The 14487-nt window shown below is 43.6% G+C and overlaps 1 protein-coding gene across 1 annotated transcript in view; it reads right to left on the reverse strand.

The window, feature by feature from the left end:
* LOC139579048 (large neutral amino acids transporter small subunit 3-like) overlaps positions 1-14487 on the reverse strand; it is a 41267-nt gene that overhangs the window by 14734 nt on the left and 12046 nt on the right. The window contains exons 6-12 of the mRNA XM_071407267.1: positions 3175-3267; positions 2833-2966; positions 2386-2540; positions 1933-2079; positions 1563-1598; positions 1256-1367; positions 544-673 (exon numbers count right to left, since the gene is read on the reverse strand). Coding sequence (XP_071263368.1) covers positions 544-673; positions 1256-1367; positions 1563-1598; positions 1933-2079; positions 2386-2540; positions 2833-2966; positions 3175-3267 — 807 coding nt within the window. The remainder of the gene's footprint in view (positions 1-543; positions 674-1255; positions 1368-1562; positions 1599-1932; positions 2080-2385; positions 2541-2832; positions 2967-3174; positions 3268-14487) is intronic.

Raw genomic sequence — 14487 nt, forward strand, 5'->3', positions numbered from 1 at the left:
ACGGCAATTGCACCGCCCTCAACTGCAAGGCTCTCCAGAGGGTAGTGTGGTCTGCACAATGCATCACCGGCACAAACTACCTGCCCTCCAGGACACCTACAGCACCCGATGTCACAGGATGGCCAAAAAGATCATCAAGGACAAAAACCACCTGAGCCACTGCCTGTTCATCCCACTATCATCCAGAAGGCGAGGTCAGTACAGGTGCATCAAAGCTGGGACCGAGAGACTGAAAAATAGCTTCCATCTCCAGGCCATCAGACTGTTAAACAGCCATCACTATCATAGAGAAGTTGCTGCCTATATATAGACTCAAATCTCTGGCCACTTAAATAAATGGACTTAATAAAGGTATCACTAGTCACTTTAAATAACGCCACTTTAATAATGTTTACATATCCTACATTACTCATCTCATCTACATTTCAGAGAGAGGCATGTTTGTCTATATAATATATTGATATCGAAACGTTCCACAACGCTGTGTCCTGCTGAACGCACCCCAGGTGAGGTAGGGGTATGGTCATGTGGCTGTCTTCTTACCTGTACAGGCAGGTTGTCTAGCATCTGGATGACTCCGAAGATGACCAGTAGAACGTTGGTGATGATGAAAGCGCGGATGGCATTGGTCAGTTTCTGGATCTTCCTGTCTCTCTTCGGGGGTTCAAGTTGGCTGGAGAGAAGAGGTCAGGGATAAATTAAATAAAAAAGCATCAGGAAAATACCAAGGGTTGTGTTTATTAGGGGACGCCACAGAAAACATTTTTCAAAATGTTTGCAATGGGGAGAAAAAAAAATGGCTCCGTTTTCTTTAGTTAATGTCTAATGAACACAACCCTGCTCTCTCTCATTATGTCATGCTTGGTCTCCTCTGAATTATTTCTCCCTTAAAGAAAGCTGAGGTACCAATATTAGTCAAATGCTGTCCATCTCTCCATAGGGATGCAGCTTATGTCGCCAGCTAGTGGTGATTTTGTATTAATGCATCCCAGGCACCAATAGGCACATACAAGGACATGCAGTTTACTAGGGGGGGCAGGAATGACTAGATGAATGTGTTTAAAATACTTCGGGCCCAGAGATTTTCTTAGTGGACTGTAAGTGTAAACACTGTCCAATCAGCATGATGGATGAGATGTGTGGTTTATAACCGAAGCTCCTATGTTCTCTCTCTCTCTCTCTTGGTTCCGGTCACTCTCTGTTTCGCTCTCACTCCCTCTCTGTCACACACACGTGCATGCACACACACACACACCTCTGGTCTACGTCGCACTCCTTCATCCCCCAGTCCATGATGTAGCCAATCAGAGGACAGGTGAGGAGGCAGAGCAGCTGCAGAGAGCCAAACACTGACGAGTAGAAACCCACTGAGGAGAGGAGACCCACGGTCAGAAAACACACACACGTACGTACGTGCCCACATACACAGTCACTAAACATTACAACACACACAGGCCCTCTCGCTCTCTCTCACAAACCCTTAACGCACGCACACATTCACAAACACACAACTCTCTCCACACACACCATGGAATGTCCAATGGAATGTCTCATTCTCTCACCTTGTTGCTCTGCCTCCATCAATAGATCCTTAGAGGCTGAAAACAGAAAACACACAGAAAGTCATGGAAGTCCCAAATTCCCACCCACTAACATCATAACAAATCACAGATGCCATTCTCCTACAACTGTGACCATTCGGTGCAACAGATATTCAAGTCAAATGTTATTTACAGCGCATTTCACGTCTCAATATACTTTACAAAAAATTAAGATTAAGATATGTGGCAGACTGACCGCTGCGCTCACATTTTGTTTCACATCACTTAATATGGGAAACAAAATGTGAGCCATTACGAAATCAGTCTTGTTTCACCAGGCTAATTTGACAGTGCCCACAACTTAAAACCGTTACAAGTGATTGGTCCTTACGGTGTGGGTCTCCGTGGGTAACCAGGAACTCCAGCATCCTGTTCATGGCGCCCATAAAGAAGATGATGCGCAGCTGGGTCATCGCCATGGTGATGAGACTCCACAGGAAGATGGGCGAGCAGACTGAACTACGGAACGGAGGGCCACCTGTCAGGGGAATGAAGGGGCGGGGCTAAGAATTAAACATGAGATAATGATACTTGGGTAAGTTACTTTGTCAATTTGTTAACACATTTTTATAAAAAAGTTGAACAGATAGTAGATTTTATAGTAGGCTTGAGCTCAATATCGTCCATTGATTCTGGTTGGTGAATGAAGCCCTGGAAGACCAGCTCTGACCAGTTCCATTTAACTGTATCCGGTTCTAAGCAGTTATATCTAGTTCTGACTGGTTCTCTAACTAGCTCTATCTGGTTCTAACCATTTTTGTTGTGATCCTATGCTATTCCTCACCCTGTGTCTGTTCTCCAGGTGGGAGCTGCTCTGACGAGGGATCTGGCTCCTGCTGCTTCGGAGCCATCTTCTCTCCCACCTTGGTCACATGACTGTAGAATCTGTCCCCCGTCACCTTGTCATCCATCACCATGCCACTCAGCTTCACCTTCTTGCTGAGGGAGCAAGGAGAGAGAAGGGGAAGGAAGTGAAGTAAGTGAGTGAGTGAGTGAGTGAGTGAGTGAGTGAGTGAGTGAGTGAGTGAGTGAGTGAGTGAGTGAGTGAGTGAGTGAGTGAGTGAGTGAGTGAGTGAGTGAGTGAGTGAGTGAGTGAGTGAGTAATTGGAGCAATGGAGAAAGAAAAACTCCCTCTGTAATTCAATGTTTTGGGTTACTGTAACAGTCTATAACATTAGAGTTACGTCATGTAATGTTGTGTTATGATAGTAACGTTGTCATGGATACTGACGTGTAGCTGATCTCCTCGGGTGCGGGGAAAGCCTCCATCGGCCAATTAAGGAAGCAGTTGAGGAAGACGAGACCGGCTAGCCCCGACCACACCCACATGATCACCCTGAAGGACACACCTAGATCATAGATCAACTGGAGAGAAGAAACAAAGGAAGGGAGAGAGAGAAGTATGGGAAAGAGGTTAGCAAATTCAACTATAATATATCACAATGTCAAAAAAGCCATAAAGTAATGCCTTTCTGTGAATCCTCAATCAATCAATCATAATTTGTCACAAGGTGCTTACCGTAACAAACACTGACCTAAACACCCAGAGGGAACTGAGGAGTAACTCTCCTACCTTTACTCCAGGGAACGTGACGGCTGAAGAGGCGTAGGAGCCAATCATTAGAGACAGGATGGTGGAGCGCACGTTCCCAAACATGTTGGGTAACTAGGAGACAGAGAGAAGGAGAGACAGAGAGGGGGGGGACAGAGAGGGAGCAAAAGGGGTGACAGCAAGAGAGACAGAGAGATGGAGAGAGAGACAGAGAGAGAGAAGAGAGGGAGAGATAAGAGAGGTAGAGAGAGAGAAGGGAAGGAGAGATAAGAGATAAGAGAGGGGAGAGAGAGAGAGAGAGAGGAGGAAGAGATAAGAGAGATAAGAGAGAGAGAGAAACAGAAAGATCACAGGTGAGCACAGTGACTGTATTAATTGAGTCCATGTACAGTGCCTTCAGACAATATTCATAACCCTCGACTTATTCCACATTTTGTTGTGTTACAGCCTGAATTCAAAATCGATTAAATAGATGGGTTTTTTCCTCACCCATATACACACAATTCACCATAATGACAAAGTGAAAACATGTTTTTAGAACTTTTTGCAAACTGATTGAAAAGGAAACAGAAATATCAAATGTACATATCTATTCACAACCATGAGTCAATACTTTGTAGAAGTACCTTTGGCAGTGATTACAGCTGTGAGGCTATTTGGGTAAGTCTCTAAGAGCTTTGCACACCTGGATTGTACAATATTTGCCCATTATTATTATTTTTGTAATAATTCAAGCTCTGTCAAGTTGATTGTTCAAATCAAATCAAATTGTATTGGTCACATACACATGGTTAGCAGATGTTAATGCGAGTGTAACAAGTAATCTAACAATTACCTTATACACACAAGTGTAAATGAATGAATAAGAATATGTACAAATAAATATATGGGTGAGCAATGGCCAAACGGCATAGGAAAGATGCAGTAGATGGTATAGAGTACAGTATATACATATGAGATGAGTAATGTAGGGTATGTAAACATTATATAAAGTGGCATTGTTTAAAAGTGACTAGTGATACATTTATTACATCCAATATTTAATTGTTAAAGTGGCTAGAGATTTGAGTCAGTATGTTGGCAGCAGCCACTCAATGTTAGTGATGGCTGTTTAACAGTCTGATGGCCTTGAGATAGAGACTGAAAAACAGCTTCTCGGTCCCAGCTTTGATGCACCTGTACTGACCTCGCCTTCTGGATGATAGCGGGGTGAACAGGCAGTGGCTCGGGAGGTTGTTGTCCTTGATGATCTTTTTGGCCTTCCTGTGACATCGGGTGGTGTAGGTGTCCTGGAGGGCAGGTAGTTTGCCCCTAAACCTAAAACTTCCCACCTTCTCCACTACTGTCCCGTCAATGTGGATAGGGGGGTGCTCCCTCTGCTGTTTCCTGAAGTCCACGATCATCTCCTTTGTTTTGTTGACTTTGAGTGTGAGGTTATTTTCCTGACACCACACTTCGAGGGCCCTCACCTCCTCCCTGTAGGCCGTCTCGTCGTTGATGGTAATCAAGCCTACCACTGTAGTGTCGTCTGCAAACTTGATTATTGAGTTGGAGGCGTGTGCAGTCATGGGTGAACAGGGAGTACAGTAGAGGGCTGAGAACGCACCCTTGTGGGGCCCCAGTGTTGAGGATCAGCGGCGTAGAATTGTTGTTTCCTACCCTCACCACCTGGGGGGCGGCCCGTCAGAAAGTCCAGGACCCAGTTGCACAGGTCGGGGTCGAGCTTACTGACGAGTTTGGAGGGTACTATGGTGTTAAATGTTGAACTTTAGTCGATTTGAAAATAATGGAGAGCCGCACACTCTAGGAGCTCAGATGCAAAAATGTTATATCCAACTTTTCGACAGCCAAGCTGTCTTCATCATATTCGATGAACAGCATTCTTACATAGGTATTCCTCTTGTCCAGATGGGTTAGGGCAGTGTGCAGTGTGATTGCGATTCCGTCGTCTGTTTACCTACTGGGGCGGTAAGAAAATTGGAGTGTGTCTAGGGTGTCAGGTAGGGTGGAGGTGATATGATCCTTGACTAGTCTCTCAAAGCACTTCATGGTGACGGAAGTGAGTGCTACGGGGCGATAGTTGTTTAGCTCAGTTACCTTAGCTTTCTTGGGAACAGGAACAATGGTGGCCCTCTTGAAGTATGTGGGAACAGCAGACTGGGATAGAGATTGATTGAATATGTCCATAAACACACCAGCCAGCTGGTCTGCGCATGCTCTGAGGATGCGGCTAGGGATGCCGTCTGGGCCGTCAGCCTTGCGAGGGTTAACACGTTTAAATGTTTTACTCACGTTGGCTGCGGTGAAGGAGAGGCTGCAGGTTTTGGTAGGGGGCCGTGTCGGTGGCACTGTATTGTCCTCAAAGCGAGCAAAGAAGTTGTTTAGTTTGTCTGGGAGCAAGACATCGGGGTCCGCAACGGGGCTGGTTTTCTTTTTGTAGTCCGTGATAGACTGTAGTCCGTGATTGACTGTAGACCCTGCCACATACCTCTCGTGTCTGAGCCGTTGAATTGTGACTCTACTGTGACTCTATACTGATGCTTAGCTTGTTTGATTGCATTGTTGATCATAGCCAGACAGCCATTTTCATGTCTTTCCATAGATTTCCATGCCGATTTCAGTCAAAACTGTAACTAGGCCACTCAGGAACATTCAACGTTGTCTTGGTAAGCAACTCCAGTGTAGATTTGGCCTTGTGTTTTAGGTTACTATCCTGCTTAAGGGTGAAATAATCTCCCAGTGTCTGTTGGAAAGCAGACTGAACCAGGTTTTCCTTTAAGATTTTGCATGCGCTTATAGCTGTATTCCGTATCTTTTTATGCAACAACAAAAAACTCCCTAGTCCTTGTCGATGACAAGCATACCCATAACATGATGCAGCCACCACTATGCTTGAAAATATGAAGAGTGGTACTCAGTGATGTGTTGGATTTTCGCCAAACAGAACACTTTGTATTCAGGACAAAAAGTTAATTTCTTTGCCACATTTTTTGCATGTTTACTTCATTTCCTTGTTGCAAACAGGATGCATGTTTTGGAATATTTGCATTCTGTTCATGCTTCCTTCTTTTCACTCTGTAATTTAGGTTAGTGTATTGTGGAGTAACTACAATGTTGTGGATCCATCCTCAGTTTTCTCCTATCACAACTATTAAACTCCGTAACTGTTTTAAAATCTCCATTGGCCTCATGGTGAATGAGCAGTTTCCTTCCTCTCCGGTAACTGTTACGATGGACACCTGTATCGTTGTAGTGACTGGGTGTATTGATACATCATCCAAAGTGTAACTAATAACTTCACCATGCTCAAAGGGATATTCAGTGTCTGCTTTCTAATTTTATTATTACAATTCTACCAATCGGTGCCGTTCTTTGCGAGGCATTGAAAAACCTCCCTGGTATTTGTGGTTGAATCTGTGCTTGAAATTCACTACTCGATTTAGGGACCTTACAGATAATTGTATGTGCGAGGTACAGAGATGGGGGTAGTCATTCAAAATCATATTAATCACTATTATTGAACATGCAATTTATGTGATTTGTTAAGCACATTTTTACTCCTGAACTTACTTAGGTTTGCCATAACAATGGGTTGAATACTTATTGACTCAAGACATTTTAGCTTTACATTTTTTATAAAATTAAAATAAAGATTCTACAAACAAAATTCCACTTTGACATTATGGGTAGATTGTGTGTAGATCAGTGACACAAAATCTAAATGTAATCCATTTTAAATTCAGGCTCTAACACAATTAAATGTGGGGAAAGTAAAGGAGTGTGAATACTTCCCGAAGGCACTGGAAGTGCTCAAGATGCAATTCTACGAAAGTAACACCAGGGGGCGATATGAGCTGTTCATCTTTATGGAGAGGGTCCTGACACGCAGCATTGCAACACGTGTTAGGTCAGTTACTCTGCTGTTTTAGGAGACACATGCTAGCCTGAGGCAGGGGGAATAGCCTTGCTTTGTATTCACAGCCTCTGACTCGGCATATAATATCACAGTGCTGATTTTAGAGGTTTTTTGGTTCCTGGCACTTTTGCAAAACTAACAGTTTAACTTGGAAAAGGTAGAAAATATGGACATATGGGGTTATGAATAAACAAATACCATACAAGTCGTCTTGTAGATGCCTTCTTTTTTTCCTCACTCATTCTCTCCCTCCTCTTTTCTCTGTTGGAGGACTATGTGCAAGTACTGAGTGTCTGCGTGCCAAAAATGCATTTGTTGCTATGAATGTGTGTGTGTGTGAGAGAAATTGTGCAGGTGGCACAGTAGAAGCTGCTGAAGTAATGCCCAACACACAGACACACACACACACAACAGTTGTGAATATTTCCCCCTACGTCGTGCCAACAACTCTGTGCCAGTGCCAGCCTATGCAGATAAAAAGGGCACACCGATAATAACATACATCACATCAGGCTATGTCAACACCACTCTCCCTTTGGGAAAGTTCCTGTTTATCACAGCGGACTTTCCTGGTAGCCTCGCAAGCCGCCTGATCTCGCGAGCTCACATGAATGTTTGCTGCCACGGAGCGGTAATTAGTCAGGCTACTTTGCTGGTATAAACGCAAGTTAAATATAGTGACAACACATACTGCATTAGCACACTGAGCTTAAATACATACCAGAATTGTGACGAGATTTCTCTATGGAGGCTTCAATCAAATCTTTGTGATTAGCTTTCTTTTTTATACATTGTATAAAAAGTAGCTAGACTCAGAGCTACAACACTGTTTGCACTTCTCTATATAGACATGTATTACGATTTTAAGTAGCACCCTATTTGCCATATAGTGCACTACTTTTGACCACTATGTAAGGAATAGGGTGCCATTTCAGATGCAAACTGTGTCAACTCACACTGTGCCAAGCTGAGCTTAAAGAGATCTATCAAACAGCATTGTGTTAACCTCTATTTAAAGATGTGCATAACAACCGGAATATATAAAGACTGCATCTATGTAAACAAGTTATATGAATCCTTTATATCAACAATAACTCTGTATACCTTTCCCCTCTGTCATCCCTTCACTATCTGTTCAATAAAAATCAGAAAATAGGAAAAGGGTGGGAGTTACCACTCCTTTAAAATAAATAGATTCTTCAGATGCTTGGGCAGTTGTCTCTAACAATTAAATGCAACATTGTATTTAAAAAAAAACAGGAAGAAGCAAAACACACACACACACTTTGATACCCTACTTCAAGATATTTCCTGTTTTCCACATCACTCCATCTCCCCCCTCCCAATTTAACCCTGCTGATAGTGACATACTAGCCTGTACCACAGTTCTCCGGACCAAGTGACTCGGCCAGGAAAAACCCTGTGCCCTGCACTCACTATATAGAACCCTTTGGGTTCTGACTAAAGAACCCTACAAAATGGTTCTATATAGAACCTTAAGGGCTGCTATATGAAGTTATAGAACCATTTTTGGTACTATATAGAAACCTTTTTCTAAGAGTGTAGTTTTAGCCAATAACTAGGGCCTGCAGTTTTCCCTGGTCAGGTCTTGGCAGAGGTACAGATAAAGTCGCCCCATGGCCATTCTCTCTCCAGGTCCTGTAGGTCAGTGTATGGGTCAGGGCAGAGCTCCAGCTCGTTCTTAATGACCTATCTGAGGTATTCAGGGGCCTCAGCTACGTGCCCCCACACACACTACCATGGACTAACAGACAGAGACAGGCAAACAGAACCAAAGGTTGACATTATTTAGATGGATGGAACGAAAGAGTCAATGACTAGGAGGGAAACGTGTGAGACGTTTGCCATGTCATGCAGGGCTTTGCAGAGAGAGGGGTAGAGAGACAGAGAGATGGGTAGAGAGACAGAGAGAGGGGTCGAGAGACAGAGAGAGGGTAGGAAGATGGGTGACTAAAGATCGGTGAACTCGAGAAAAAGCAGGGAGCTTTAAAAACAGAATCGGAACAAGATTCTACAACAACAAAAAGAGGAATGGGATATGTCTCGATTGCCCTGTAGAATGTAAGGTCATATAGCTCAGGTACCTCATATTGACTGACGGATTGACGGACGGACGTGTGATTTAGGTCAATGGAACGAAAGGGCCTTTACCACCTGGAACTACTGCCACAGACCAGGGGGTTTACAGTGTGTGTATATATAGAGAAAGAGGAAAATAGAGATAGAGAGAGGGGGGGGGGGTAGAGAGAGGGGTAGAGGGAGATAGAGAGAGGGTGGAGAGAAAGAGAGGGGGAGAGAGGGAGAGACGCGTGTCCTTGTGTGTTTTGGGAAGGTGTGGGGGGCAGGGACGAGGCGTGTCGACAGCCCAGTGATCTGATTGGCCGACGGACGTGTGCCAGAATTTAGAGCCAGGAGCAGAACAGCATGTGCTGTGGAGACCCTGAACGGCCAACACACACACCCACTATTAAATCACATTTATACGCAAAGAAAAACAAAAATACACACATACTATACAGAAAAAAGTATTAATCCTCCCAAAACACCAACTGCCAACCATATACAGTAATATAGTGTATAATAGCAATAGCTAAAGTATGCCTTATACAGTGCATTCGGAAAGTATTCAGACCCCTTGACTTTTCCAAATTTTGTTACGTTACAGCCTTATTCTGAAATTGATTAAATTACTTTTTTTGCTTATCAATCTACACACCATAATGACAAAGCAAAAACAGGTTTTAAATGTATTAAAAATAAAAAACAGAAATACCTTATTTACATAAGTATTCAGACACTTTGCTATGAGACTCGAAATTGAGCTCAGTTGCATCCTGTTTCCATTGATCATCCTTGAGATGTTTGGAGTCCACCTGTGGTAAATTAAATTGATTGGACATGATTTAGAAAGGCACACAAATGTCTATTTAAGGTCCCACAGTTGATAGTGCATGTCAGAGCAAAAACCAAGCCATGAGGGGAGGTGACCAAGAACCTGATGGTCACTCTGACAGAGCTCCAGAGTTCCTCTGTGGAGATGGGAGAACCTTCCAGAAGGACAACCATCTCTGCAGCCCCCCACCAATCAGGCCTTTATGGTAGAGTGGCCATTCTTGGACTCCAAGAATAAGGCTGTAAAGTAACAAAATGTGGAAAAAGTCATGGGGTCTAAATACTTTCCAAAGGCACTGTATATAAATGCAGTGCATTCGGAAAGTATTCAGACCCCTTCCCTTTTTACGCATTTTGTTACTTTACAACCTTCATCAAAAATGGATTAAATAAAACAATTCTCATCAATCTACATACAATACCCGTTCGGTGTAGATGGCGACACAATCAGAAGCCTTTATGAGTCACAGTGGTGCGGCGTGTGTACAGCCGTGGCCAAATGTTGAGAATGACACAAATATTAATTTTCACAAAGTCTGCTGCCTCAGTTTGTATGATGGCAATTTGCATATACTCCAGAATGTTATGAAGAGTGATCAGACGAAGCTGACATGTCAGTGATACTCTCGTTAACACAGGTGTGAGTGTTGACGAGGACAAGGCTGAAGATCACTCTGTCATGCTGATTGAGTTCGAATAACAGACTGGAAGCTTCAAAAGGAGGATGATGCTTAGAATCATTGTTCTTCCTCTGTCAACCATGGTTACCTGCAAGGAAACACATGCCGTCATCATTGCTTTGTACAAAAAGGGCTTCACAGGCAAGGATATTGCTGCAAGTAAGATTACACCTAAATCAACCATTTGTCGGATCATCAAGAACATCAAGGAGAGCGGTTCAATTGTTGTGAAGAAGGCTTCAGGGCACCCAAGAAAGTCCAGCAAGCGCCAGGACCGTATCCTAAAGTTGATTCAGCTGCGGGAGAGGGGCACCACCAGTACAGAGCTTGCTCAGGAGTGCATCTGCACGCACAGTGAGGCGAAGACTTTTGGAGGATGACATGGTGTCAAGAAGGGCAGCAAAGAAGCCACTTCTCTCCAGGAAAAACATCAGGGACAGACTGATATACTGCAAAAGGTACAGGGATTGGACTGCTGAGGACTGGGGTAAAGTCATTTTCTCTGATGAATCCCCTTTCCGATTGTTTGGGGCATCCGGAAAAAAGCTTGTCCGTAGAAGACAAGATGAGCGCTACCATCAGTCCTGTGTCATGCCAACAGTAAAGCATCCTGAGACCATTCATGTGTGGGGTTGCTTCTCAGCCAAGGGAGTGGGCTCACTCAAAAATGTTCTTAAGAATACAGCCATGAATAAAGAATGGTACCAATACATCCTCCGAGAGCAACTTCTCCCAACCATCCAGGAACAGTTTGGTGACAAACAATGCCTTTTCCAGCATGATGGAGCACCTTGCCATAACGCAAAAGTGATAACTAAGTGGCTCGGGGAACAAAACATCGATATTTTGGGTCCATGGCCAGGAAACTCCCCAGACCTTAATCCCATTGAGAACTTGTGGTCAATCCTCAAGAGGCGGGTGGACAAATTCTGACAAACTCCAAGCATTGATTATGCAAGAATGGGCTGCCATCAGTCAGGATGTGGCCCAGAAGTTAATTGACAGCATGCCAGGGCGGATTGCAGAGGTCTTGAAAAAGAAGGGTCAAAATATTGACTCTTTGCATAAACTTCATGTAATTGTCAATAAAAGCCTTTGACACTTATGAAATGCTTGTAATTATACTTCAGTATTCCATAGTAACATCTGACAAAAATATCTAAAGACACTGAAGCAGCAAACTTTGTGGAAATTAATATTTGTGTCATTCTCAAAACTTTTGTACACTGAGTATACCAAACATTAGGAACATCTTCCTAACATTGAGTTGCACCCCACCTTTTCCCTCAAAACAGCCTCAATTTGTCGGGGCATGGACTCTACAAGGTGTCGAAAGCGTTCCACAGGGATGCTGGCCCATGTTGACTCCAATGCTTCCCACAGTTGTGTAAAGTTTGCTGGATGTTGTTTGGGTGGTGGACCATTCTTGATACTCACAGGAAACTGTTGAGCGTAAAAAACCCAGCAGTGTTGCAGTTCTTGACACAAACCGGTGTGCCTGGCACCTACTACCATACACCGTTCAAAGGCACTTTATTTTGTCTTACCCATTCACCCTCGGGAATGGCACACACACAATCCACGTCTCAATTGTCTCGAGGCTTACAAATCATTCTTTAACCCGTCTCCTCCCCTTTATCTACACTGACTGCAGTGGGTTTAACAAGTCACATCAATAAGGGATCATAGCTTTCAGCTGGATTCACCTGGTCAGTCTATGTCATGGAAACAGCAGGTGTTCGGTAATGTTTTGTACACTCACTGTATAGTTAGTTATATCCATGGAATCTATTTCTATGGTTATAATAACCAAAATAGACTGGTCAAAATCAGATCACCTTTATTCACCAAGTACATTTACACATACTCAGGATTGTACTTGGTGATATGGTGTCGCTAGTGATAGACAACATTAAGAGAGAATACAGACGGCGGAGCTTAAACAAAGTTTACATACATTATATACAACTAGGTAGAGTGAGTATAGAGCTATAAGAGAATGAGCAGATATACAAATATACGGTTGACATACAGTGGGTATGTGGTTGATATACAGTGGATATGCGGTTGATATACGGTTGATATACAGTGAGTATGCGGTTGATATACAGTGGGTATGCGGTTGATATACAGTGGGTATACGGTTAACACACAGTGGGTATACGGTTGATATACAGTGGGTATGTGGTTGATATACAGTGGGTTGATATATGGTTGACATACAGTGGATATACGGTTAACATACAGTGGGTATACGGTTAACATACAGTGGGTATACGATTAACATACGGTCGACATACAGTGGGTATACGGTTGACATACAGTGGGTATGTATGCGGTTGATATACGGTTGATATACAGTGGGTATACGGTTGACATACAGTGGGTGTGCGGTTGATATACGGTTGATATACAGTGGGTGTGCGGTTGATATACGGTTGACATACAGTGGGTATACGGTTGACATACAGTGGGTATGCGGTTGATATACGGTTGACATACAGTGGGTATACGGTTGACATACAGTGGGTATGCGGTTGATATACAGTGGGTATGCGGTTGACATACAGTGGGTATGCGGTTGACATACAGTGGGTATACGGTTGACATACAGTGGGTGTGCGGTTGATATACAGTGGGTATGCGGTTGACATACAGTGGGTATGCGGTTGATATACAGTGGGTATGCGGTTGACATACAGTGGGTATGCGGTTGACATACAGTGGGTATGCGGTTGATATACGGTTGACATACGGTTGATATACGGTTGACATACAGTGGGTATACGGTTGACATACAGTGGGTATGCGGTTGATATACGGTTGATATACGGTTGACATACAGTGGGTATACGGTTGACATACAGAGGGTATGCGGTTGATATACGGTTGACATACAGTGGGTATACGGTTGACATACAGTGGGTATGCGGTTGATATACGGTTGACATACAGTGGGTATACGGTTGACATACAGAGGGTATGCGGTTGATATACGGTTGACATACAGTGGGTATGCGGTTGACATACAGTGGGTATGCGGTTGATATACGGTTGACATACAGTGGGTATGCGGTTGACATACAGAGGGTATGCGGTTGATATACGGTTGACATACAGTGGGTATGCGGTTGACATACAGAGGGTATGCGGTTGATATACGGTTGACATACAGTGGGTGTGCGGTTGACATACAGTGGGTATGCGGTTGATATACGGTTGACATACAGTGGGTATACGGTTTATATACAGTGGATGTACACATTTACAGTATCAGTATGAATTTATCTACATGCAGAGAGATGAATAGAGTGCAAATGCAGTACAGTGCAGTTATTTTGTGTACAGTTCAGAGATGGCAGCATGGAGTGCAGTCCTTTAGTCTCTATAGGCCACAGCACGGGGTAAGAAACCTTTCAGGTGCCGGGAGGTTTTGGTCATGAGTGGTGGGAGGAGCTACAGGAGGAGGGGCTCATTGTAATGGCTGGAATAGAATAAATGGAACGGAGTCAAACGTGGTTTCCATATGTCCTTCCAGTTCCCTGCTGCCAATGACTGGAACGAACTACAAAAATCTCTGAACCTGGAGACACTCATCTCCCTCACTAGCTTTAAGCACCAGCTGTCAGAGCAGCTCACAGATTACTGCACCTGTACATAGCCCATATATAATTTAGCCCAAACAACTACCTCTTCCCCTACTGTATTTATGTATTTATTTTTCTCCTTTGCACCCCATTATTTCTATTTTGCACATTCTTCCACTGCAAATCTACCATTCCAGTGTTTTACTTGCTGTATTGTATTTACTTCGCCACCATGGCC

This window comes from Salvelinus alpinus, chromosome 6 (assembly GCF_045679555.1).
Source record: "Salvelinus alpinus chromosome 6, SLU_Salpinus.1, whole genome shotgun sequence".
Lineage (NCBI taxonomy): Eukaryota > Metazoa > Chordata > Actinopteri > Salmoniformes > Salmonidae > Salvelinus > Salvelinus alpinus.